Here is a 22468-nt window from a genome sequence, read left to right as displayed (position 1 = left end):
ACCTTTTGCTCATCGAAGCTGATTCCGCGGATCGCCTGCGCTAGCGTCATCGTCTGGGATTCCACGTGAGAGCGCACTTCAGTCTCGCTAACCACCCACGACAGAATGATGGCATCAAAAAACGACACAGTTTGGCCCGTCACAGGATGCGTGACCATTCCTGTTTCGCGGTCAACGATGCGACGCTGCATTGCAGAGTCCAAGTCCAGGAGCTCGCCTGTTTGATGGTCTTTTACGCGGACGTTTGAGAAATCTACGAACCTCGAAACAAACTCTTCGAACGAGACTGGCCTTCGAGTCTTCGGGTTGAGGAAGGTGTTCTTCTCCGTGCTGTAGTAACCCTTATGAATGGCATACTCGAGGGTGAACTCAAGGACGGCGCTCGTCACTACGTCCATGAATACAAGCTCGGTCAAGCTCCGTACCATCACCGTACTATCTTCATCCACGGCCTTTGTGTACAGTGCCTCCTCAAGACCAAGTGTTCGTCCGGTGCTCGGGAAGAACACGGTGAAGTTTTTCGGCGCAAGAACATCTCCCTGAAGCAACTTTCGGATTGGCAACTGTTCTCCGATCATAATTTCAGCTTCGTAGTCTTTACTGAACTCCGTGAAGGTCTGCTTGACAACCACTTCCGTGCTTGTGAAGCTCGACATCTCGTGTGTAGGCACCCATTCACCGGTGCTGGTCATCTTGACTTCATGTTGTGAGACACTACTGTAAGGGGTCACCTGTTGGGTCCCTGAAGTAGCCCCGAGAACATCAGTCTTAACTCTGGTAACAACCTCTTCTTTCGTTTGTGATACACGTTTCGGAGAAGATCTCTCATCCGTTTCTTTAGCAGGTGATCTTTCCTTAGGAGTGCTAGACTTTTTGGGCGACTGAGCAATGCCTTCCTTAGTTGGGGATTGTGGGGTCGTCTCTTTAGTTGGAGACTTTTGCGGACGTTCTTTAGTAGGAGATCCCGGAGATTTTAGTGGAAGCTCTTTAGTGGGCGATTCTGGAGTCTTTTCGGGGGACTTCCTACCAGTTTCCCTTGGAAGTGGTCTTTCCAATGACCTTGTGGGACTCTTATCATGAGGCTTTTGTGTGTCCTCTTTGGATGGCGATTTTTCTACAGGTTTCCTAGCAGGTTCCCTAGTAGTCACCTCTTTTGTTGGGGAAGATAGCCCCTCCGGGCGATTTTTAGACCTGTCCTTATCAGGTAATTTTTCTGGGTGTCTCTGCCCCCCATCCCTGGTAGGGGACCTTTCCTTCAAAGGAGTTTCTTTAGAGGGGGATGACGGGAGCCTCTCCTGCGATACTGGGGATTCTCGTGAAAAGGGTTTTTCGGTGGGTTCTGGTGGGGACCTGCCATGGGGCTTGTCCTTTGATGCAAGTTCTTTAGAAAGTCTGTCAGGGGCCTCTTTTGTTGGAGACGGCACGCGTTCACGTTTCTGTGGGGAACTCTCACGTGGCTCCTTAGCATTGTCCTTAGAGGGATACCTGTCATGGGGATGTTCCCTAGGCAACTGCTCTTTAGGAAGATTTCTGATAGGCTCCTTAGACGGGGACTGTAAATGGTCTGCAGACTTCCGGGCTCTTTCTGGGGATTTTGAAGGTAACCTGTCCAGAGGTTTCTGGGTGCCATCATTCAATGGGGACCTGTCTTGTGGCCGGTCCTCTGGCTGAAATTCGCTTGGAAACCTTTCTGGGACTTCCTTAGTAGGGGATGATAAACTCTCGTTTGGTTTTTCAGGAGCTTTCGGAACTTCCCTAGTGGAGGATCTCTCAGGGGATTTGTGGGGCGAACGAGTAAACGGTTTTTGAGCATCTTTAGTTGGGGACTTTACTTGGGGTCTGTCCTTCGCTAGGGACTCCCTGGGAACCTTCTCGGATACTTCCTTTGTTGGTGATGGCAAACGCTCATGGGACCTCTCTGGGGATTTCTTACTGTCCCTGGGGGATGTCCCTTCAGGGTACTCTGGTGGAAATCTTGGCATGTCTGCATTTGAAGGGTCTCCTTTGGGGAACTTCTCTAATCTATGTTTTGTGGGAGATGGTTGCCTATCAAGAGGTTTTTCAGGAGACCTCGGAGCTTCCCGCTGGGATGACCTTTCTGGGGATTTCGGTGGGACCCTATCAGAACCTGCCTTTTGAACCTCTGTTCTAACGGTCATTTCCTGCTGGAGAACTTCTACAGTTTCCTTAGCAGGCGACGGTAACTTCTTTTTCCTTTCTGGGCTTTCACTGGGTGATGGTCTACCAATTTTTTTCTGACAGACCTCCTCTTCCACGGGTACCTGCTGTGGGCGTTCCTTTGATGAAATTAGATCTGAAGGCCTCTGCGGGGGCTTCTCCACGGACCTTTCAGGTGACCTCTTTGTATCATCTGCACTTGGAGCCTTCCTGGCTGGCTTGCGTCTACTGTCACTGTCGGGCAGATCTCCCTTTTCTGGAGATGGATGTCGTACTTCCTTTGAGTAAGGCTCATCTGGTGTACCTTTTACTTCTGACTTATCCTTTGAAGGCTTCCTAGTATGTTCTGGTATTTTCTGAGTACCTTCGTCCACTCGTTTCTCAGGAGATTCTGGGCGTTTTCTAGTAGGGCTTTCTTTGGTTGGCGACGTGCCTCGAGTTGGCTTTACAGGTGAAGCAGACCTCTTCGGTTCATGCACTGTCCTCTCCCCTTCCTGTGCAGGCTGCTTCTTTGTTACGGCTTCTTTCACTACTTCAGCCAGCTTCATAGTGGCCAGAACTGGAGCACCAACGATAGCTAACAGTCCTGCCGCTGCTGCATCTTTCACAGAAACCATTTTGCCTTTCTCATTCAGCATTCCAGTCTTAGGGTTAATGCGGCCAGACTTGAGGGCCTCTTCTGTAGTCACCATCTTGCCCTCACTTGTGTCATAGATAACAGCAGTTTTGTCAATGTAACCGTGTTCGAGCATCTCAGAGAATAACAAAGGTTTGCTGACGTTTGGAACATTAAACTTTTTAGCCTTTTCATCATAGAGTGTGCTAAATGCCTTAGTGATTGTCCATGTTCCAGACTCTGGAGTCTCCTCTTTATCTTGCTCTATAAGGCCTTCGGATATTGCCTGGCTAACTGGCATCGTGGTACCGCGTACAACGTCTGTGTAAAGACCGGCTGGAACATCGATCATCCCACGCCTAACTGCCTCGGAGAATGTCGGCTTTTCGGTGGTTTGTGCTGTTTCTGTTTCTACTGTAGCAATACCCCGTTCTTTGGCTTCATTAAGGGTCATAACTTCACCCGTGTCCGAGTTCTTAATCTGGTTAGGCCCCACCATAATGTACCCAGGTATGAGAACAACAGTGGTATGTCTCGTAATTGTTGTGTAATGAGTCGTAACTTCTGTTCTTGTTGTGTCATCTTGGTGTGTGTCTACCCTGCTGTATGGAACAATGCAGGACCTATCAAAAGGGGATAACTGGAGAAGACCAGAGTCCATGGCCTCCATAACTGGTACCTCCTCACCGCTCTTAGGATGCTTCAAAGTGCACTTCTTGTCATCTATCAACTTCTTATCAAGAGCTGTACAGACATCTACGCTGTCTGGTCTAGGTGAAGAAGGAATGTCCAGCAGGAGTCCTGCATCAATTGCTTTCTTCACTGGCATCTCTTTCTTGTTCACGGGGTGAGTGTACGTCTTCTTCTTGGCATTGATGTACCCATGCTGCAATGCTACAGGAAATGTCAGTGCCAACATCGGTATTACTGTTGACTTTGGGGTTGCTGGCGTTTCAAAGACCTTATGCTTGCTCACAGCATCTATCAGAGTGATAGAACCTGATGGTGTCTTCAAAGTCCCAGTCTGTTGGTCAACAACACCAGCAGCTACTGCCTCTTCCAGGGTCATGGTGGATTTTGCGGTTAGGTCAGGTACTTTGGAAAGTGGGTTGACAATGTCGCAAAGAATGGCTTCTTCCAAAGTCAAGCAGGAACCTGTTTCGGGATGGACGATTCTCTGCACGTCGGGTTTTACAATGCCCTGGAACACCAACTCTGGAAGCGACAGGCTGCGGCCAATAGGCATGAGAATGCGTCCCGTGTCTGTGTCTACAAGGCCATGTGTAAGTGCTTCAGTGATTGAAACCTTATCTCCCTGTTTAGGTTCCAAGACTGAGCCCTTGTTGCCATCAATTATGTTCAATTTAATGGCTTCGTCGAGTTTTACAGGTTGGCCCTTCTGATCCTTCAAGGAATCCATGTCTTCCAAGATAGTCTTGGCTGTCTTGTCAATGATGCCTTCTTTCTCAGCATCCTTTGGGGTTAGTGCACGTCGTCTTACCTTCTGAAGGATCACAACCTCTCTTTCTGGAGACTGTTGTGTAGTGGCCCTTCCCAGAGTGACCTCAAACTTGGGTTCTGGATATGCTCCTTTCAGTGTTCGTGTAGGCGATGGCTTACGTTTCTTCTTTTCCTCTTCCCTAGCTACGTCAGAGATTTCCGCACGTGGTTTTGACACAAGCTCTTGGTATGCCACTGTGGTTCCTTTCTTTGGATCCTGCATGCTAGTCTCCAAGGTTGTCATGACTCCAGTGACATCTCCTTTCTCAAGTTTCTCCACAGCATCTTTGTCCAGCAAGCCTCTCTCGAGGGCCTCAGTTAGTGTGATGTTCTCTCCTGTTTGCGGGTCGGTGACCATTACCGTTGTGGTTGTGTGAACAGTCTGCTCAGTTGTCCTAGACTTCTCTTCAAGTTCCTTGGCAGTGTCTGTGTCAATCAAGCCAATGCGGACAGCTTCATCAAGTGGAACTTCTCGTCCCGTGTCCGCATCACGAATGTGAAGAGTCGCTGTTCTGATTATCTTTGTAGTCTCTTTTGTTGCTCGTATGGGTTCCATTCCAACAACGGTCGATTGTGTGACCTCATCCTTAGCAGTACGTAAGCTATGTATAGAGTCGACTGCTTTCATACCTGCAAGAACTGGAGCAGCCATGACTGCAATGAGACCAAGTTTCACAGCCTCCCCAAGCTTGAATGTTTTTCCTGTCTTGTTGTCCTTGTACTCTTTTGTTTTCCTATCAATGATTCCACTTTCAATGGCTTCAGTGTAGCTCAATTCTTTCCCAGTCGTCTTTTCTTCAAATACGACATCAGTTTCATCTAACATCCCAGTTTCAATGGCTGAAACGACATCCATGGCAGACCCCGATGATCTCTCTATGACAGTGATTGTCTCTGGACTGAACGACATGCCTGAAGCAATGTCAGAAAACATGGGGAAGTTCGGTTTCTGATCATGAACTGGTTGACCTTTGATGTCTTCGAGGACTTCAACAATGTCAGGCTTTCCACTGACTCTGGTAACGTGAATGGAACGGGTTGTCTTCTGCTCTGGAGCTTCGTGGTCAGGGCGATCAAGCAGAATAATCAACTTCTTCCTGATAGCTTGCGACATAGGCATCGGCTTCTTGTTTTTGTCAAGGTAGTGGCCTGTTGAGTCCAAGACATTTTTCTCGAGAGCACGCGGTAGGGACAGAGTCCTCTTCGTACCAGGATCTATGACAGTAGCAGATGTTGGATTGACAATCAGCATCGACAATGTCTCCTCCAGCGACACTAATCTATCAGTCCCTGGGATAAGGAAGAGCCCTGTTTCTACATCAAAGAACTTCTGGTCAATCGCCTCTTTGAGGTACCAGCCATCGGGCGGGATCTCAAGCACCTGCGTTTCTCTGGTGAAGGAAGAAGTCACTGGGGAGGTCCCATACGTGACAACCTTGGACAGCGTTTCTCTACCTGGTTCTGCTCCAAACACTGGTGCAATCTGGTGTGATTCAGTTTCATCCGCAGGTCGTCCAGTGCCAAATACTTTTGGCTCTTCGGGATACTGAACAAACTCTTTCTTTGGTTCATGAGGGGAACCTTTCACTGGCGACTTTTCACGTTTACTTGGCTCCCTCTCAGCCAATTCTGGAGTACTGCACACGTGTGTCATGTAAGTGACAGTTGACGTTTCATGAACTTTAGAGGGAGAGGAACTCCTTGGCTTCCCTGCAGGCGGTTCCTTTCGACGGCTCACCTCTTCCTTTGGAGTATCGTCTTTTGGTTCCTTGGGCAGTTTCTGGCTGTCTAGGTATTTTGCTTCTTCTTTCGTAGGTGAAGGAGTACGTTTTTTAGCCGGTGTCCCTTGCAAAGGTGGCGTCTCCTTCTGTGCCGTTTCTTTGTGCTTCCTTTCAACATCCTTCGTGGGTGATGTAGTACGTTCCTTTGGCACGTCTTTAGCGGGAGATGATTTTTCCTCCAATGAAGGCGGAGCACTGACATGACTGCTGGGTTCTTCTGGTGCCTTCTTTGTAGGCGACTGCTCACGCTTAGCTGGAGCGACCTTCGTTGGAGTATCTTCGTCAGGTGTCTTCCGGGGACGATCTTTAACGGGTGACTTAGTAAAGGATGGCTCCTTCTCTGGAGCGTCCTTGGGAGGCGACTGTTGCTCCTTTTCTGGAGCAGCCTTTACGGGGGATGGTGTTTTCTCCTTAGGAGTCCGGTCACTTGGTGCTCCTGGGGATGAGAGGAGTGTTGGCGATCCCTTCTGCGTGACACGTTCCGGTGAAGGTGTCTTCTCTTTCTTTGGTGCAGGCACTTTGTCCTTTGGAGCACCCTTTGTCGGAGACGAAGGCATCCTTGGAGTCTCTTTTGGTGGTCTTTCTGGTGTGTCTTCCTGTGACGGAGATGAGGGTTTCCTTTTTGGTGCACGATCCTCCAAGTCACTCCCCACTGTAGACTTGTCTACCATAGTCAGCTGACAGGTGGCTGTCACATGACGTTCCTTTGTTGGTGATGGAGTTCTTTCTTTAGGAGACTTCGTTTCAAGGCTTTGTGCTGTAGGATGTTCCTTTGGTGTTCTCTCCTTTGGGTGTTCTTTCGAAGGGGAGGGAGTCCTTCCTTCTCTTGGTGCAACCCCTGAAATGTCGGCTGGCCTTGTTGGCTCAGCTGTGCTCTGACGCATGGTTACCTCGTAAGTGGTCGTAACATGCTTCTGGAATGTATCCTTCGTTGGTGAGGGGCTCCTCTCCTTAGGCGACGGTTTGGCGGAAGTTCTTTCCTTAGGAGACTCTTTAGTAGGAGATTTTCTTGTTACAGGCTCTTTTGCAGTACGTTCCTTTGGTGACTCTTTAGGAGATGACGGAAGACCCTCTGATGAGGTAACTTCGTAGGTAGTTACCACATGCTGCTGTGTTGGTGAAGTATCCTTAGTTGGTGATGGAGTTTTTCCTTTAGGAGCGGTTTCCTTAGCATGTGACGGTGCCTTTCCTCTTGGTACTACACCACTGACCTCATATGTGGCATCATAAGTAGTAGTTGTGAGCGTATCCAGCTGGCTCTTTGTGGGTGATGGTGTCCTTGGTTTTGTGCCTCGTACTGGTGATGAAGGACCCTTTTCTGAAGGACCACCACTTCTTGGGATGTCAGCACGCCTGTCGACGTCCTTTGTGGGGGACTGAGGTCCTCTGTCTGACCTCACCTTGCTTTCAGGAGATGGAACTCTGCCTTTAGGCAAAGCCTTGTCTTGTTCAGGATGTCCCACTGCCATGGGTGATACTTTCTCTCCAGTGTCCTTTGGACCTCTTGCTGAATCAGCCTTTGTGGGTGGTTCTGTCTTGTCTTTCTCCAAGTGCTCTTTCCCCGACAGCTTCCCCTTCTGAGGGGTGTCCTTTTCGGAAGGCTGCATTTTGCCGTCCTTGATGGGCGATGGGGTACGTTCTCTTGGCTTATCGTCTTGTGGTTTTCCACTAACAGACTTTGTGGTCACAGTGGTGGATTCTTTTGTTATACGAGTAGTAATACTGCTCTTTGTTTCAGGTTTTTCTGGAGAAATGACACTGCTGTCTTTAGGCAGCATTCCTTTAGGAGGAGATGGTGCGCGACCCTTTGGCCTCGCACTCTCTTTGCCTGGTGATGGCACTTCTTTAGTTTCTTTAGCAGGACTCGAACGCTGTGTCTCTTTCGGTTTCTTGCCACTTGTTGTGCCATCTGTGACAGACGTGTCGTAGGTATAATACTGCATAGAAGACTCAACTTTCTGTGTCGCAGTTTTGTCATGCTTATATTTTTCATCAGGAGAGCCTCTCCCATTGACCCTTGGAGCAGCTTCTTCATAGGAGCAGGTCAATGACTCGGTGACAGTTCTTCTGTCAGGTGAACCTCTGCTCGGGTGAGGCACTGAAACAACAGGAGCAGTCTCGCCACCATACATCAGATGTGCTTCAGCTCGGATAATTTCTTCGGGTTCAACAGGTGTCCTCCCCTTGTGTCTGCTCATGTCTTCTGGCCATTCCGTAGACATGCTCAAGAGGCCACTCCTGACGGCCTCTTCAAGGCTAGCATCGTATTCGGAAGTCGGCTTACCGATCCTTGTCCCAGATACAACACCTTTATCTGTGGAGTCATGACGAGTGACTTCACCTTCATCACCGTGACCAGTGACGGTGACGTAGCGAGTGATAGTCTTTGTGACTGTTGCAGTGCTCACGGTAATTCTCAACAGCCCACGAAGCAGGGCAGCTCCTTCTGGTGTTATGATGCCCTTAGCCACAGCCTCCTTCAGCTGAACGGGAAGCTTTGTTTTCCTATCTCGGATCTGTCCAGTCTTGTGATCGATGAGACCCTTGAATACTGCTTCAACTAGTGTTAGCTCTTTTCCTTTGTCGTCTTTCATGCCAATCTTCCTCGTAAGCATCTCATATATCTGTGGCTGAATGTACTTTTCTTGAACATACCTGTTGAATGCTGACGTCTTACCTGTCTTTGTATCTTTGAATTTACCAGACTTGACGTCGATAATGCCTCGCTCAACTGCAGTGTTGAAGCTGATATCTTCTTTTGTTACTGGGTCCTTGAGGCCTTCAATGTCAAAGATCATTTTCTGACACACAGACGTGATCAAGCCCATGTGCACAGCCTGAATGAGTGTTAAAACCTCACGTGTAGCCTTGTTCACAAACTTCCCCTGTGGTGTGACAATACCCTTTGCTAAGGCCTCTGAAAGTGTTAGCGTTTGCTGTGTAACAGGGTCAAGAATACATTTCACGTTTGGATCAAGAATGCCTGCATTAATGGCTTCCAGAAGAGTCATCTTAACTCGTGTGTATGGGTTCATAATACTGCCATCTGGATCAAGCAGATCCTGCTCCTCCGCATCCTTCAGAGTGAAAGAAGGTGTAATCAGTGCACGCTTCCTCGCCTCTGGGAAAGACAGCCTGTCTTTTGTTTTTACGTCAACATATTGCCCCTTCTCAACATCTAAAATTCCAGACTGTATTGCAGCTGGAACAGTTACAATAACACCTTCTTTCGTGTTGACAACCTCGTGTGTGTCTGGAGCGAGAATACCTTTCGAAAGAGCATCATTCAAGTTGTATGTTCCACCCGAGACATGGTCTGTCAGCTTGCCAGTTCTACCATCTACCATGCCAGCGTCAATCGCGTATGAGAGCGAGATTCCCTCGTCCGCGTCTCCTGCATCTTGGGACTCTAGCAGTCCCTTAGAGTACGCCTCATCTATCGGCATTGCAGTGCCAGTTAGGGGATCAATAAAATACCCAGTCACCAAATTCAACAGACCACGTTCTTTTGCCTCTCTCAATGACAAACGTGTCACCTTGATCAGGTGCAGCTCGATCAGGTACCTCACTACCTCCTGTTTAATGACACCCTGCTTGACAGCCTCATCAACTGTGATTGCTTTACCACTTTTGGGACTTAAGAAGCTTCCTTTCTCGGGATCATAGAGTTTCTTTTCCATGGCCTGAAGGAGTGTAATGTCCTTCCCTGTAGTGGGATCCGTTACACCACAGGGCTCGGACAGACCGTCAGCAAACCTTTTGTCAATCAAGCCAGCGGTCACGGCTTCTGGCACGGTGTATTTTTTGCCTGTTGCAAGGTCGACAAACGTCACGGTCTTTACAATGAAAAGCCCAAGCCTAATTGCTTCTGGTAATGCCACTACTTGTCCTGTTCGAGGATCATGCACTCCCTGCGGTGCCTTCGGGACGGCCGCTTCGGTGACCGTACCGTCCTCTGACTTGACGATACGTCTTGTGCTCCGTACCTCCGTTAAGGTTGTTGTTGAACTAGTGCTAACTGTCTTCGGCTTTAGCGGAGGAGAGCCTTCGCTCACTTTCGTACGTTTCGAAACGGGCGACTCTCGACCGTGAAGCGTTACTGACATTGTTGATGTGCGCTGAGCGCCTTCCTCGATGGGTGCGGCGGTGTGGTGCCTTTTGGTCGTTGTGCCGTCCGCACGGTCCCAGTCCTGGGGTAAGTCGGCGTGGAAAGTCTGGAGAGTGGTGGGCGCAGCTTGCGTGATGGTCACGGAGAACTGTTTGTGTGTGGATTGGAGGGGAGGTGCAAATGCATCGTGGGCAGGGCAGGGGTTGGACCAGGAGTAGAGAAGGACAATGAGTAGGGAAGAGAGAGAGAAAAAGAGAAGAGAAACAGAATAAGAAAAAGAAACAACCGCATTCTAAACAACTAAAATTGGGAAAGACTAATGCACACACACAAAACCACCTGCGCAAACATAGCAGGTGGCAAAAAAAGACTCCGCTAGTGCTACGAGCAAAGTAAGAAACACAAAATCTAGTACCCAAAACATGAGAGAGACAGAATACAAACAAAACAAAACAAAAACCAACAGAATGCACAGACCACCAATAAAAAATGCGGTAAAGCATGCATAAACACCACAAATGCACACAAGCACACTCAGAAGTATAGAGACCACACTGAAGAGAGTCAAAACAAATGTCCGGACAGACAAAGACCCAGAACTGCTTAATAGCCCTGGACAAAGACGTAGGTTTCTGGTAGCTACAGACAATACCCGGTACTTGTTCTACACTTTTCTCTATATAGATCTAGCTATGAAAGATGTTCCACAAGGCATGCTTCAGTGAAGACCCAGTACCAGAGACTGTACCTTCCCAACCACGTGCTATCTTTTTTTTTTGTTCTTACGTTCAGGTCTCTGAGAGAGGGAGAGAGGATGATTCACAGGGGGATTCCCACAAGTGTGAAGGTCGTCTGGTCGAAGAGAGTTGGGGGCAAGGATGGGAAACATATAATTCTCCGGGATGATGTCAGCCCGCTTTCCTCTCGAGGTGTCTCGTGATGCGCTTCATGATGGTTATTGTGAAGAGGGTTCGCATGTTGTAGTATCGTCATGGCATGTTGTAGAGATGGACCGTGAATAATATTTCTTTTCTTTTTTTTTCAAAAATTGCCCAGATGTGATGACGTGAACAGACTCGGGCAGTCGTGTCAGTAAGTACGTAAAGGAGCAAGAAAGTACGGGCAGGATCCTTTCACAGGAAGCACGATCAGCACATGTACTCACGATTTTAAGACATGGATGATAAGCCAATGTCATGATAACATCATAAGGCTGGACAACCACAGAGTTGTAAGCGTAGGTGTCTCCTTCACCACCTTTTATGCAGTCAAACAATGTCACACTCGTACAGACGCAGAAAGATCAGCTATTAACGTTAACAACTCCTCCCAAAGCAGCAGCAGACTGTTCAAGTCGTCCAACACTGTCGCATGATATATCACACATACCTCCATGCAATCGCATCACTTTGACATCACAGCCTTCAGAAGTGCAAGTAAAACTCACCTTTGCTTTGTCCTCCTTGCTGAGGAGCTCTCTCCAGCGATTCAGGAGCGTCACCAGCTCCTCGGCCAACGCCAGGTACTCCGCATTGAGTGACTCCAGTTCGAGGGAGACGACTTCTGCTCCAGGCAGGTCCGTCTTGGCCTTCTTGGCAACGCTGGCATCCAAGCTCGGATGGTCTTCTTCGAGAGCTTCCACATAGCGCTTCAGCCGCAGGTCGTAAATCTGCCAGAAGGTTCGTTCCAGTTTTGGATGCATGTTCTCTGATTGGATGCCGAAACAAAAATCCCATAACGCTCCCTCGGGGAGGGAAAGGGAAAAGGAGGTCACGACGCCGACTAGGGTAGGACGATGTCCTTTTGGAGGTTGGATGGAGGGTTGTGCCACAGGGGACGCATGTCTTGCAGGCATTTTTGCTCAGGAGGTAAGAAGGGATGTAGGAATAGAAGGATATAAAATGCAAAGGCCCTGCGACAGAAGACTGCAAGGAAGATATGCAAGCGATGGGAAAGGTACGACGACAATGACGATTGCAGTGCTGGTTCTCACGCTACGGTCTTTGCAGAGCCGGCGTGCCTACACCCATGCAGACTACAAAGAGACGTCTACGTCAAACCGTTTACGTCACACAAGCCTACTCTACAGGCGCATCCACGGTGCTCCAATATACCATGCCGCACAAGCCAGTTCTGCAGTGTATCCATCGTGCTTAAGTACAGTACAGCCTGTGCAGCAACCACACACACATATAGGGGATGCTACCAAAGCTGTGATGGAATGCTTCTGTATTTGTATAATCTTTAAGCAGAAGCCATTCTGAGCAGTCGCCACGCTTACATCGATAGATCTTAGCATAGGTTACGTGAAGCTACGAGAGTGGGTCCCCCTCCTGGGACCAGGGAGTCCCACCTCACTTCGGCTATGTAGTGCATGTACCATTTGCTGTTGCAACTGATTTCAGTGTGTTAACAAAGTTAGTCTCATAAGTTTGTTAACACTGTTACAGGCTGTTACAAATTCAAGCAAGGCATTCAGTATGTTCATATTGGAAGGTTAAAAGGTAGTATCAATGCGAACTTTGACATAAATATATGGTTTTGTAAGTGGAGCGTTGGCAGATATCGTGAGGGTCGGCCTTGTAGTACCACTTACGAACACCGTTCGCCCAGCATTATTACAGGTATTTACAGCAGTACTAGAAAAGAAAAGAAAAAAAAAGCAAGGCAGACGAGTGGTAATCGTCGACCTTACGGATGCAACTGCCATCAGCGTGTGGCTTTAGATTAAATGTAAATAAAGATGTATTCCAACAAAGCCAAACAAATATTTATCTACTGTACCAGTACTACTACGGACAACATCTACAACTACTACGTACAGCACAGGGGCAGCAACTACTAACAGTAACCGCACACATAACGTCTGCAAAAAGCCATTCCTCTTTTATCAAAGATAAGGCAGGCGTTCTTAAAAGAGGACACGGGTAGATGGGAACACTGTCGTCGTGCAGGGGCAGGGGGCAGTGAGGGAGGGTGTGTCTTTTTTTTTCTTTTTTTTTTCTTTTTTTCAAGGAGTAGGTAGGTTGAAGGGATGTGAAAAAGCCAGCCACCGCTACCCATAGCATTTGGAAAGGGAACTGATGAGGGGATGGGCAAAAATGGCAATTTCCCTTTCCCTCAAAGACGACTTACAAAGCGAGAGCCAGAAGAAGACCCACTTGCTGTGACAGAGCGTTTTCAACGTAACAAAGTCGAACCTCGTTTGCAATCGGGCAGAACAGCACGTTAGTTTCCTATGCAGTGCAACACACATAACTTTTTGTGTAAAAAAAAAAACAAGGCCTTCACACTGTATTTATTAATCTCAAATGAATGCATCTTAAAATGTCTCAAACTGTTACAAACTACAAAATAAACGAAATGGAAAGGCATTTTCAATTTCCATACGTACATAGAATTATCCGCTAGTCTAACCCTCGCCCTAATAATATAATGATGATAATGGTGATGAGAGCAACTATATTAATACATAATACGTAATTCTAATAACGTTTGCATGTCAGCGTGCAATGACAGCCTCATAATGTATTTGCAACATCGTCACATGAGATAACATGAGATCAAAATTTGTAGGGCACAAAGTGAAATAAGGTTGGACTTGGTTGGCAGTTTTTCATCTCCTCTTTGCCTTGTGTTAGTTTCTCCCCTGCATTGAGGGTTTTATCATTTTTAGGGTATGTCTGCTGCAACAAGGTTCGACCAGTGTTGGTATGTCAGCAAAAGTGTGCCGTAGAACCAGTTGGGCATGTCACAGCTATCTCTACATCCAATATTCCATTGAAGCACGTCTTTAGAAGCATTTTAGGGGCATCATATCATTCCAAATCAAGTCTCTTGTAAGAAATCGTGGCTCTCCATCAGCACACAATATGCAGTGATAGGTATCTTCTGGCACTTGCCACAAAATCTTTCATCGAGATCTCTCAAATACGTACAAACGAAAAACTTTAGGAAAGGGGTCTCAACTTTTGATTTCACTTCCTCTTAGTTTTATGGCATGCAGATCTTGCTTCAACATAATGCTTCAAACACTTGGTTATTATTCGTGTTACACATTCCTTGGAAGGGCAAGAAAGAAAGCTCCCAAAAGCAACCTCCTTAACTACAACCTCAACTATATACCCCTCAGCCCACAAAAGAATAAGAGTAGCTCTCATATAAGCTCTACTATGTATACCATTACTGAGATCCTCACACCAAATATTGGGCAGCATCGACCCAGTTACAGAGTCAGAAGAGTGCTTAGTCGAGTTAGACCAACTCCGGGTTTAGTTACGGTTATGATTATATCTCTAGTTGCGTTACAATTAAAAAGACGGACAGACTTAGAAGAAGTGTTTCTAGTTCAGTAGACAAACCTTGGCCTCTCGTATGTACCTTCCTCCCAGCGTGTTCACTTCCTCAATGGAAGGCTTCTTGGCATTGAGTTCATTCAAAAGACTCTGAAGACATTTCATAAAGTCATGGTTATAAAAAACATGGACACTTTTGTATCAAAGGCAGTGTAATGCTCCAAAAAAAAAAAAAAAAAAAAGATATATATATATCTTGAAAAGTTGGAGTTGGATCGGACGGCTACGTAATTATAGTTGAAATAAATGGGAGACAGAAGACGAAAGTAGGGGAAGTAACAAAAAAAGGGGTTTATTAAAACTTAAAAAGGACGATGACCCCACTCCTGGACCTGACACAAAAACGCTCTGGAATTTCCCCAATTGACAACCGCCAGGTGGCGGGAATTTCCCCCAACCGACCACGTCATTCTCAAGCCCCTTATCAGCCTCGTGGCCACATTTAGCTCTTTTGTCCCGAAGAAGGCGGAGCTTCCGCCGTAACGTAGACATCCTCCCTAAGTTTTATGATTTTTAAGTTTTAATAACCCCCTTTTTTGTTACTTCCCCTACTTTCGTCTTCTGTCTCCCATTTATTTCAACTATATATATATACATATACATATAAAAATATATTCGCAAGACTAACATCGAAAATATGTTGTGCGCTAAACACTGCGCTCCCAATATGCAGAAAAGATCGAAGGTGATGTCAATGTGGTGTAATGGTAGAACAAGTGAGATGGGTTTGTCTTCAAGCACTGCCACTAACACTTGCTGGCCTGAGCTACTATATAAGTACATATATTGGCATACAAATGTTCTAGAAAACTTTTTTTTTATCCGATTACCCGGAATGTGAAAGTACAGAGTGTACGTGCAGATAAAGCATATCCACGTTTGCGCTGATAATATCTGCGTCCTCGAGAGATTTGTATCATCGAGACCCTACTGTGACATCCCATGTGCGTAATATCCCTAACCAATCATTAATATGGTGTGCATACAATGTCTCATAAAATGCTGTGTGTATGTGTGTAATATTCCTATAATATCCCATATGTATAACAATACTGATACAGCATCCCACATGCACAATGACTGGTATTACATTGTATGTACAATATTCACACAATGAGAATGTAGAATGTCCACACACATGTAGAATGTCCATGACTGTGATGTTCCACGTGCATAATATAGCTAGGGCCTTGTGTGTTAGGGTTAAGCCTGGTTCCCAAAAATAAAAAAAATTAAAAAAAAAAAAGTCCCAAATACGAATTTGCCAAATGCAAATTCATCCACCAATATGGAGCACTGGAGGACGCTAAGCACTGCGCATTCAGCAGCGTTGCTCATGTCAATCTGAAACGTGAAAAGTACCTTCGCCCGAAAATCTACTTTCCCGCACAATACCGCCTGATTTTACCCCGTTTTACGGCTCCCGAAATAAAACCCGATTTTTGCCCCACATTTCCGAGCAACACAAAACCCGAAAAACACAAGGGCCTAAATATAGCGTACGAAAGAAGTGATTGTTCTTAACGGATGCAATTGCGTGCAAAAGTGACAGAGGCGACTCACCACAGCCTCCTGGTACTCCTTCTCAGCATCGTGGGAGGGCTTTGTGACCTTTAAACTGTTCACCTTGACTGTCATCTGGTTGGCCCATATCCGTTCTTCGTCCATCTTGTTACGGTAGGCACGGAGGAGCTCGGATGCTGCCTCGCAGCTTCGTAACCTGCATCCGAAAAAAAAACTTATCCTGGGGCGACTTCGAGGGAAACTGGGCTGACATCTGTCTGCAAAGTCTACTAGAGAATGAAGGGAAAACAGTACAGCCATCGGCGGGACTTGTACAGCTCCGATCAACCTTAATAATAACACTGGAAAAAATGCGGTCTCGTTCTTGATCGCGATTACAGCAACCCTTGGTTCCGTCAGGAAATATTAATTGCACAAAATTATTCTGTTAGTTTAACGCAAGGATTATGTTGACTTAACATTCCCGCAGTGCCCCAAGGGTGGGTGTTATCGCGCTGGGAAATGAGAATTTTTTTCCAGTGTTATTATTAAGGTTGACCGGAGCTGTACCAACCACCACCCAGTCTTAAGCATGGCCTCGGAGCTACCATAGACGAGTGGATACTGTTATCCAGTGATGGCTAGTAGTTAACTACAGTGTAGTTAAATTAGTAGTTAAACTACCTGATTGTAGTTAAAAAGTAGTTATCAACTACTCGCAGAAATGCAGTGTGCGACTACTAGTTAAAATATTATTTTCAGTAGTTAACTACAGTAGTTAGGTTACTGCAGGCGCCAACTACTTCCGATTTTGCCACAAGCTTTACGGCACGATTGTGCTTCCGACTTTTACCTTGACTGGTGATCGATTACCTTGATACCTTGATTGTTTGATGAGAACGGAGGTGCACAGCAATTGTGCCGTGCATGTGTACTAAATCTTCACTCTCTTATCACTGCTTGTGATTCATATTTAGGTGTCCAAGAACACTATAGAATGGGATTGGTGTTGATAGACAACGTTAAGTAGTTAGAGATGTAGTTAAAATACACTGCAGTAGTTAAAGAAGTAGTTGTAACTACCTCCCCTGAAAAGTAGTTTTAACTACTAGTTAAACTACTTCATCGCAAAGTAGTTATAGTTAAACTACTGTAGAAGTAGTTAGTGGCCATCATTGCTGTTATCCACTCACTAGCACCATCAGACACACTACTTCGGCAAATGAAAAATGTTCGCGATTTTGACTCTGTCCCTGCCCTTTCTCCGATCTGAGCGGTGGATTATCCGAATATCCTCATACTGTCAGGGACTACAGTGATTGTGATAAGACAAGTAAAACGTACCTTTCAACGATCTGATTGGTAGCATTGTTCCACCGCTTGATCACCTTTCTGGCATCGTCTTCCATCTTCCTCACGTCAGGGTGGCTGTACACGTTTGGTCTAGACTTCTCAGTCACCTTCTTGACATTGCTTACGTCGTCACTCATCCTGTCCAGGATGGGTTGTTGCTGTTGCATTTCGATTTGGAGCGTCTGAAATTATTGATTTGTTGATTAGGTAGATATATCTCAGTATGGAACAATAATTATAGCTCAATCCAGCAGCGAGACGTATCGAAAAACAACGAGAACAATTTTGATGAGTGACAGGCTTCTGTGCAGAGCGTGTACAAAAGCTTGCAACACATTGCAACTGTTCCGATATTCTTTATACGGTCACGAACTGATTTTTCTGTCCTCAAGGAGCCACAAAATCAGTACCAATTATTGGGCAGTTCCAATTTTTAGTGAAGGACATAAATCCACTTTATTTTAAAGGCTTTCACTGCGAATTTCAGCGAGTGGATCATCAGAGTAGTCACCACTGTAACAATTGCCCCTGTGGACGAGTGTGCATCAACGACATCCTCATCACTGCTGACGTTCTACCCATTTTTTTCTTATATTGCTGGTACCGTTGTGAAACGGCGATGTCATGTCGGTCTCGATCGTCGATGAATTTACGTCGAATTTACGTCTTCATCATAGCAACATCATCAACATCCTTACTTGAAGTTGAGGTTGGCATTTCAGTATTTCCGATACTCAAAGATACCCGCAGTTGAAGACACTCACATTGAAACGTGTCTGAAGCAGAGTGTTTGGTTTTGGTTGCGCTTGGTTAATCCAACGCATTAACCTAAGCCCGACCCATAGTTTCGTGCCAAGAAATGTTTGTTAAATTATCGGCCTAGAATCGAATAAGTACGGTAGTTTGTCATTAAGTGAACGTAGTACTGGACAAAGATTGTCACAACATACCAGGAGGTCTTCGTGAACTTTCCTCAGTGCCTCCTGCTCATTTGGCATCTCGTCGAACATGACCAACTGTTCTTCGACGGTGGAGATGAAATTTGTCGCTTCGTTCATGGTGTTGGTAGCGATTTCAACAGATTTCAACCTGAACAAAGTTTGCGTACGCTTTATAACGCACACCTGCGCGCTGTCTCGACTTATCTAAGCTCACCTCTCGACATAGAGATGGGACAAGTTCCAGATTTTATCCCAGAGCTTTATGATGTGGTCGTGACGATCTTGAACAGCGGGGGTCTTCTTGGGCATCTGTTTAAATGCAACCTTCATCTCTGCAACCTGGGGTTCCAGGGACTCGAGGTCGGTCTCAAATTCCTGGCGGGAAAAGCAACGAAGGTTTTCCCACGTAAAGCACCAACAGCGTAGTGATGTTCTCAACAGGAAGCGCCGCATTTACGTTACCTTGTGCTGAACCACGAGGGTATCCAGGGTGTCGTGGTCCCTTGGAATAGGAGCCTGCACCCTCGATGTGAGTGTCTTGTCCTTTTCTTGAAGGATCGTTTGCAGCTTCGTTGATGTGTCGTTGAACCGCCTAGTGGGGCTTTCTGGAGATTTCTCGGCTAAAGTTACAAACCAGTAGTGAGCAATGACATGCCTACGATACATAGGGCCTGACTTTTTAGGGTTAAACCCGTATTCGCCCGATATTTAGCCCCCCGAACGAAATCTGTAAAATTTGGGTTTAACCCGAATCTACCCGAAAACATCCGGGTCGCGTGGCACACTCATAAGCGTGCATTAAAATAAAGTGTGACAACATTGCTAAACATTAGCTCCATGTTAAGACAAATTTTTATTAAACAAAAAAAATCACCCGAATACACCCGAATTCCAGACGACAGAATATGCCGTAACGGGATTTAACCCGAATACACCCGAATTTTCGAATGAAAAATATCACCCGATATTTACCCCCCGAATTTGGCCAAAAATAAAACCCGAAAAAGTCAGGCCCTAACGATACATGGACCACCAAAAGCGTAAGGCCTACCTTCTTCTTCTCTCAGTTTGGCCATGAGCTCTTCAAAGAGCTTGTTGCAGAACTTGATCTCCTCGCGGAGGCGGCGCATGTCCGGGTCGTCTTTGTCACCCTCCGCGAGCAGCTTTTCCGCGTCTTCGTTCAGGGCACGAATGATGGATTCGCGCTGGCTCGGTTCCATGGCGCGGAACTGCGACAGAGTTTCCTTTTGAGGACTCTGAAGAAACGCTCACCACACCTACCGTCTTGAGATCCCAGGACCTGACGATCTTAATCGTGGCGAAGATCATGTTCATGCGGAGCTTGTGCTGCTTCTTGGTCCACAGCTTCACCACCAGGTCGTACTTGCGTTTCAGGCTTCAGACAAAAAGGTGAGAGACGGTCGAGTTGTTAGAACACAAGTGGAACACAAGTGGAACATGTTGTAATCGTTGATGCGGATGTGCTCATCGTGAAGGGATATAGTGAAACATGCACCTCTCAGCCAGTTCAATAGCCTCTGTATTTGGTGGAGGAATCAGAATGCAGACGCCAGGTACCATGCCCTCCGTTCCCTTCGAGTTCACGACCTGTTAAAGATAAAACAGAGTTGAGATAGAGTTTTGCGGAGAATAATCCGTGTCAGAATGTCCATTGTGAACGTCTGACACTGGCACGTGATAAGATGTCAACGAGTCATTGGTCACGTAATGAGAGTTGGAACAATGGGAGCAGACTATGTTTGAATAGAGCACTTGCGTTGCCCATGCCACCTCTAACATTTCTATTCAGCAGCCAACCGATTTTCCTGACTCGAAGGTGACCGGAAAAAAGTCCGTATAATACAGCAGTCCGAAAAATCTGACGATCACTAAGTTAAACTTTATTTCACCTTAACTGCACTAAAGAAGTCTCCAATCGTGCCCTGCCGCACGTCTCACATGCGTGCGATGATATCTGCTTATATTCGCGCAAGTGCCACATGTCTGTCACATTTGACAATACTGTCAAAGTCCTTTACAACGACACTCAGGGGAGAGCGAAATAAATTCGCAGTAAAGGTATTTTCGTTAAAAAGGATGTCGGGACTGAAAAAAAAATTCGCTGTATAGCGGTATTTTCGTTAAAAAGGTGTTCGCTATAAAGGAGTTTGACTGTAGCGACAACACGTTCACGATGTTCACACGTCGACGGTTGTGGGCGGTCACCGCAATCGTCTTCAGAGTGACGGCTGCACGAGCACTTGCTACACAATTTACCGAACAGATGTGGCTATAGCGTCGAGAGCTGGTGAACAGTGAAAGCGTGCCTAAACAGAAACTCGACTCGTGTCCCGACTCCCAAAAGTGCCAGCACGCGCTCGCCCGCTCCAGCTCGCCGCCGCCGTGGCGTCACCTAGGGGTACAGTCCGGCAGTTTTAGAGCAGTTTCGCGTGGGATTCCAATTAGCAATCCAATCCAAGCGCGCAGACCAAAATGGTGGTTTCGAAGTTTTCGTCATACTGCCGAAAACAGTCCTATTGGTGCTTGTCCGCGAGCATTTTAGTCCGGAAAATCGGGACTTTGAACTTCGACCTGTCCGGAAAAATGGTAGTAAAAGTGGTAGTCACGGTTTTCTGGGGAGTCCGAAGCATCGAACGAGTCCGAATAATCGGAGTCTGAAAAGTCGGCTGGCTACTGTATTTCCGTGCATCGTACAAAACTTGGCATTTATGAGATTCTTGAATAAGGAGACAGTAACCTAACTATGACCAACATACAGGTGGTCATAGTTGGTCATAGGTGGTCATAGGTGGTCTTACCTTCCACTTAATTCTCTGAGAGTTGTCATGGAGGTAGCACTGTTCATTTCTGACGAGTGACATCTGCAAGAGCATATATACATTGGTACACATTTCTCTGGAAGTTTAAATACGCAATCAATGCGACTGGCCGGGTTTGACTCACGTTTGGTTGGCTGTAGTTGCAGACGGCGGCCACACGCATGGGACGTGGCAACGGTGCGCGACGCTGCTTCAACGGCACAATGTCGCGCGAGCGTTCCAGCAGCGAGTTGACAACAGCCGCGTAGCGTGCCAAGTCTTCGCGCAGGTCTTGCATCTGTCTCAGGAGTCGCTCTCCTTCGTCCATGGAGAAACTGTGGCGGCTGAACGTCGTGTTCAGCTTCTCTTCCGAGCGCTGGAGCCATTGCTCACACTCGTGAGCTTCTTTGAAGAACTGTAAAAAAAGACAGCTGGTAAGGTAGTGCTACTTGGTAATAAATACCGTTTGGAGTCCAACCCGCAATAATCATTTCGGACCATTGAGCCGCGATGATTCTATGCATCGAGGCTGTTCTCAGTCAGTTCCCCCCCACACCCCCCAATAACAGAAAAAAATCTCCACACTAGATTTGTTGCAAGGACTATGTTTGTAACCCTACCGCATCTGCTAGAATTGCTCACTGACGACCTCTTGTGATCTGTGTGCACATACAAGACAAGAACCTCTAAGAGTACCTGATGGTAGTTGGAAGCATGCTTGAGATGGACCTCCATGCACTTGATAAGTTCCAGAAGCCATGCCCACTGAGTTTGGAGGGCAGTCAGGTGTGACTGTGAAACAAATGGCGCGCGTGTCTTAGAAGGGGTAGTTAAGAAAATATGGGCATGGCATCATATATAAGGACATTCATCGCTTGCATTATGTTTATTCGTGTCCTTACACCTACTTCAATGCACTCGACAGCAGGATGATGCTGACGGAGAAGGCTCGTTCCGTGGTCGAGCACGGAGTTGACTTGACTCTCCTTGCCTTCCATTTCGCTCGTTAGGACCTTCAAGAAAGTAGAAAATAAATTAGATGTAGCGTTGCTCCGAGCCCTGCTTAAAGTGGGACACTGTAACAAAATCACCACAAAGGTTGTGGTATATCCGTAATCTTTGGGATGTCAGGAATGTGTGCACGAAATATCTCTGTCCAAAACTGCGCAGATTTTACTGAAACAAATTATTACGAAGCGAGTGCTTCGCCTCTGTGAAGCGAGAGGGCGCTGAAAGCAACACACTGCTGACATCATCCGTCAAGGGAGAAAGAATGCAGGCTTGGAAGCAGACGACAATGCTGGGTGACGTCGC

At 46.7% G+C, this 22468-nt stretch overlaps 1 protein-coding gene across 17 annotated transcripts in view; it reads right to left on the bottom strand.

The window, feature by feature from the left end:
- The window catches only part of LOC135398808 (microtubule-actin cross-linking factor 1, isoforms 1/2/3/4-like), a 191860-nt gene that overhangs the window by 46255 nt on the left and 123137 nt on the right, over window positions 1–22468 (bottom strand). For all 17 annotated transcript variants that reach the window (XM_064630287.1, XM_064630298.1, XM_064630289.1 and 14 more), the window contains 15 exons: window positions 22063–22167; window positions 21851–21946; window positions 21300–21569; window positions 21155–21217; window positions 19852–19943; window positions 19617–19731; window positions 19387–19564; window positions 18798–18955; window positions 18550–18710; window positions 18345–18483; window positions 17386–17576; window positions 16102–16258; window positions 14545–14628; window positions 11631–11852; window positions 3–10331 (listed from right to left, as the gene is read on the bottom strand). In XM_064630287.1, coding sequence (XP_064486357.1) covers window positions 3–10331; window positions 11631–11852; window positions 14545–14628; window positions 16102–16258; window positions 17386–17576; window positions 18345–18483; window positions 18550–18710; window positions 18798–18955; window positions 19387–19564; window positions 19617–19731; window positions 19852–19943; window positions 21155–21217; window positions 21300–21569; window positions 21851–21946; window positions 22063–22167 — 12360 coding nt within the window. The remainder of the gene's footprint in view (window positions 1–2; window positions 10332–11630; window positions 11853–14544; window positions 14629–16101; window positions 16259–17385; window positions 17577–18344; window positions 18484–18549; window positions 18711–18797; window positions 18956–19386; window positions 19565–19616; window positions 19732–19851; window positions 19944–21154; window positions 21218–21299; window positions 21570–21850; window positions 21947–22062; window positions 22168–22468) is intronic.

The sequence above is a fragment of the Ornithodoros turicata genome, chromosome 6 (assembly GCF_037126465.1).
Source record: "Ornithodoros turicata isolate Travis chromosome 6, ASM3712646v1, whole genome shotgun sequence".
Lineage (NCBI taxonomy): Eukaryota > Metazoa > Arthropoda > Arachnida > Ixodida > Argasidae > Ornithodoros > Ornithodoros turicata.
This window is presented reverse-complemented; position numbering and strand designations above follow the sequence as displayed.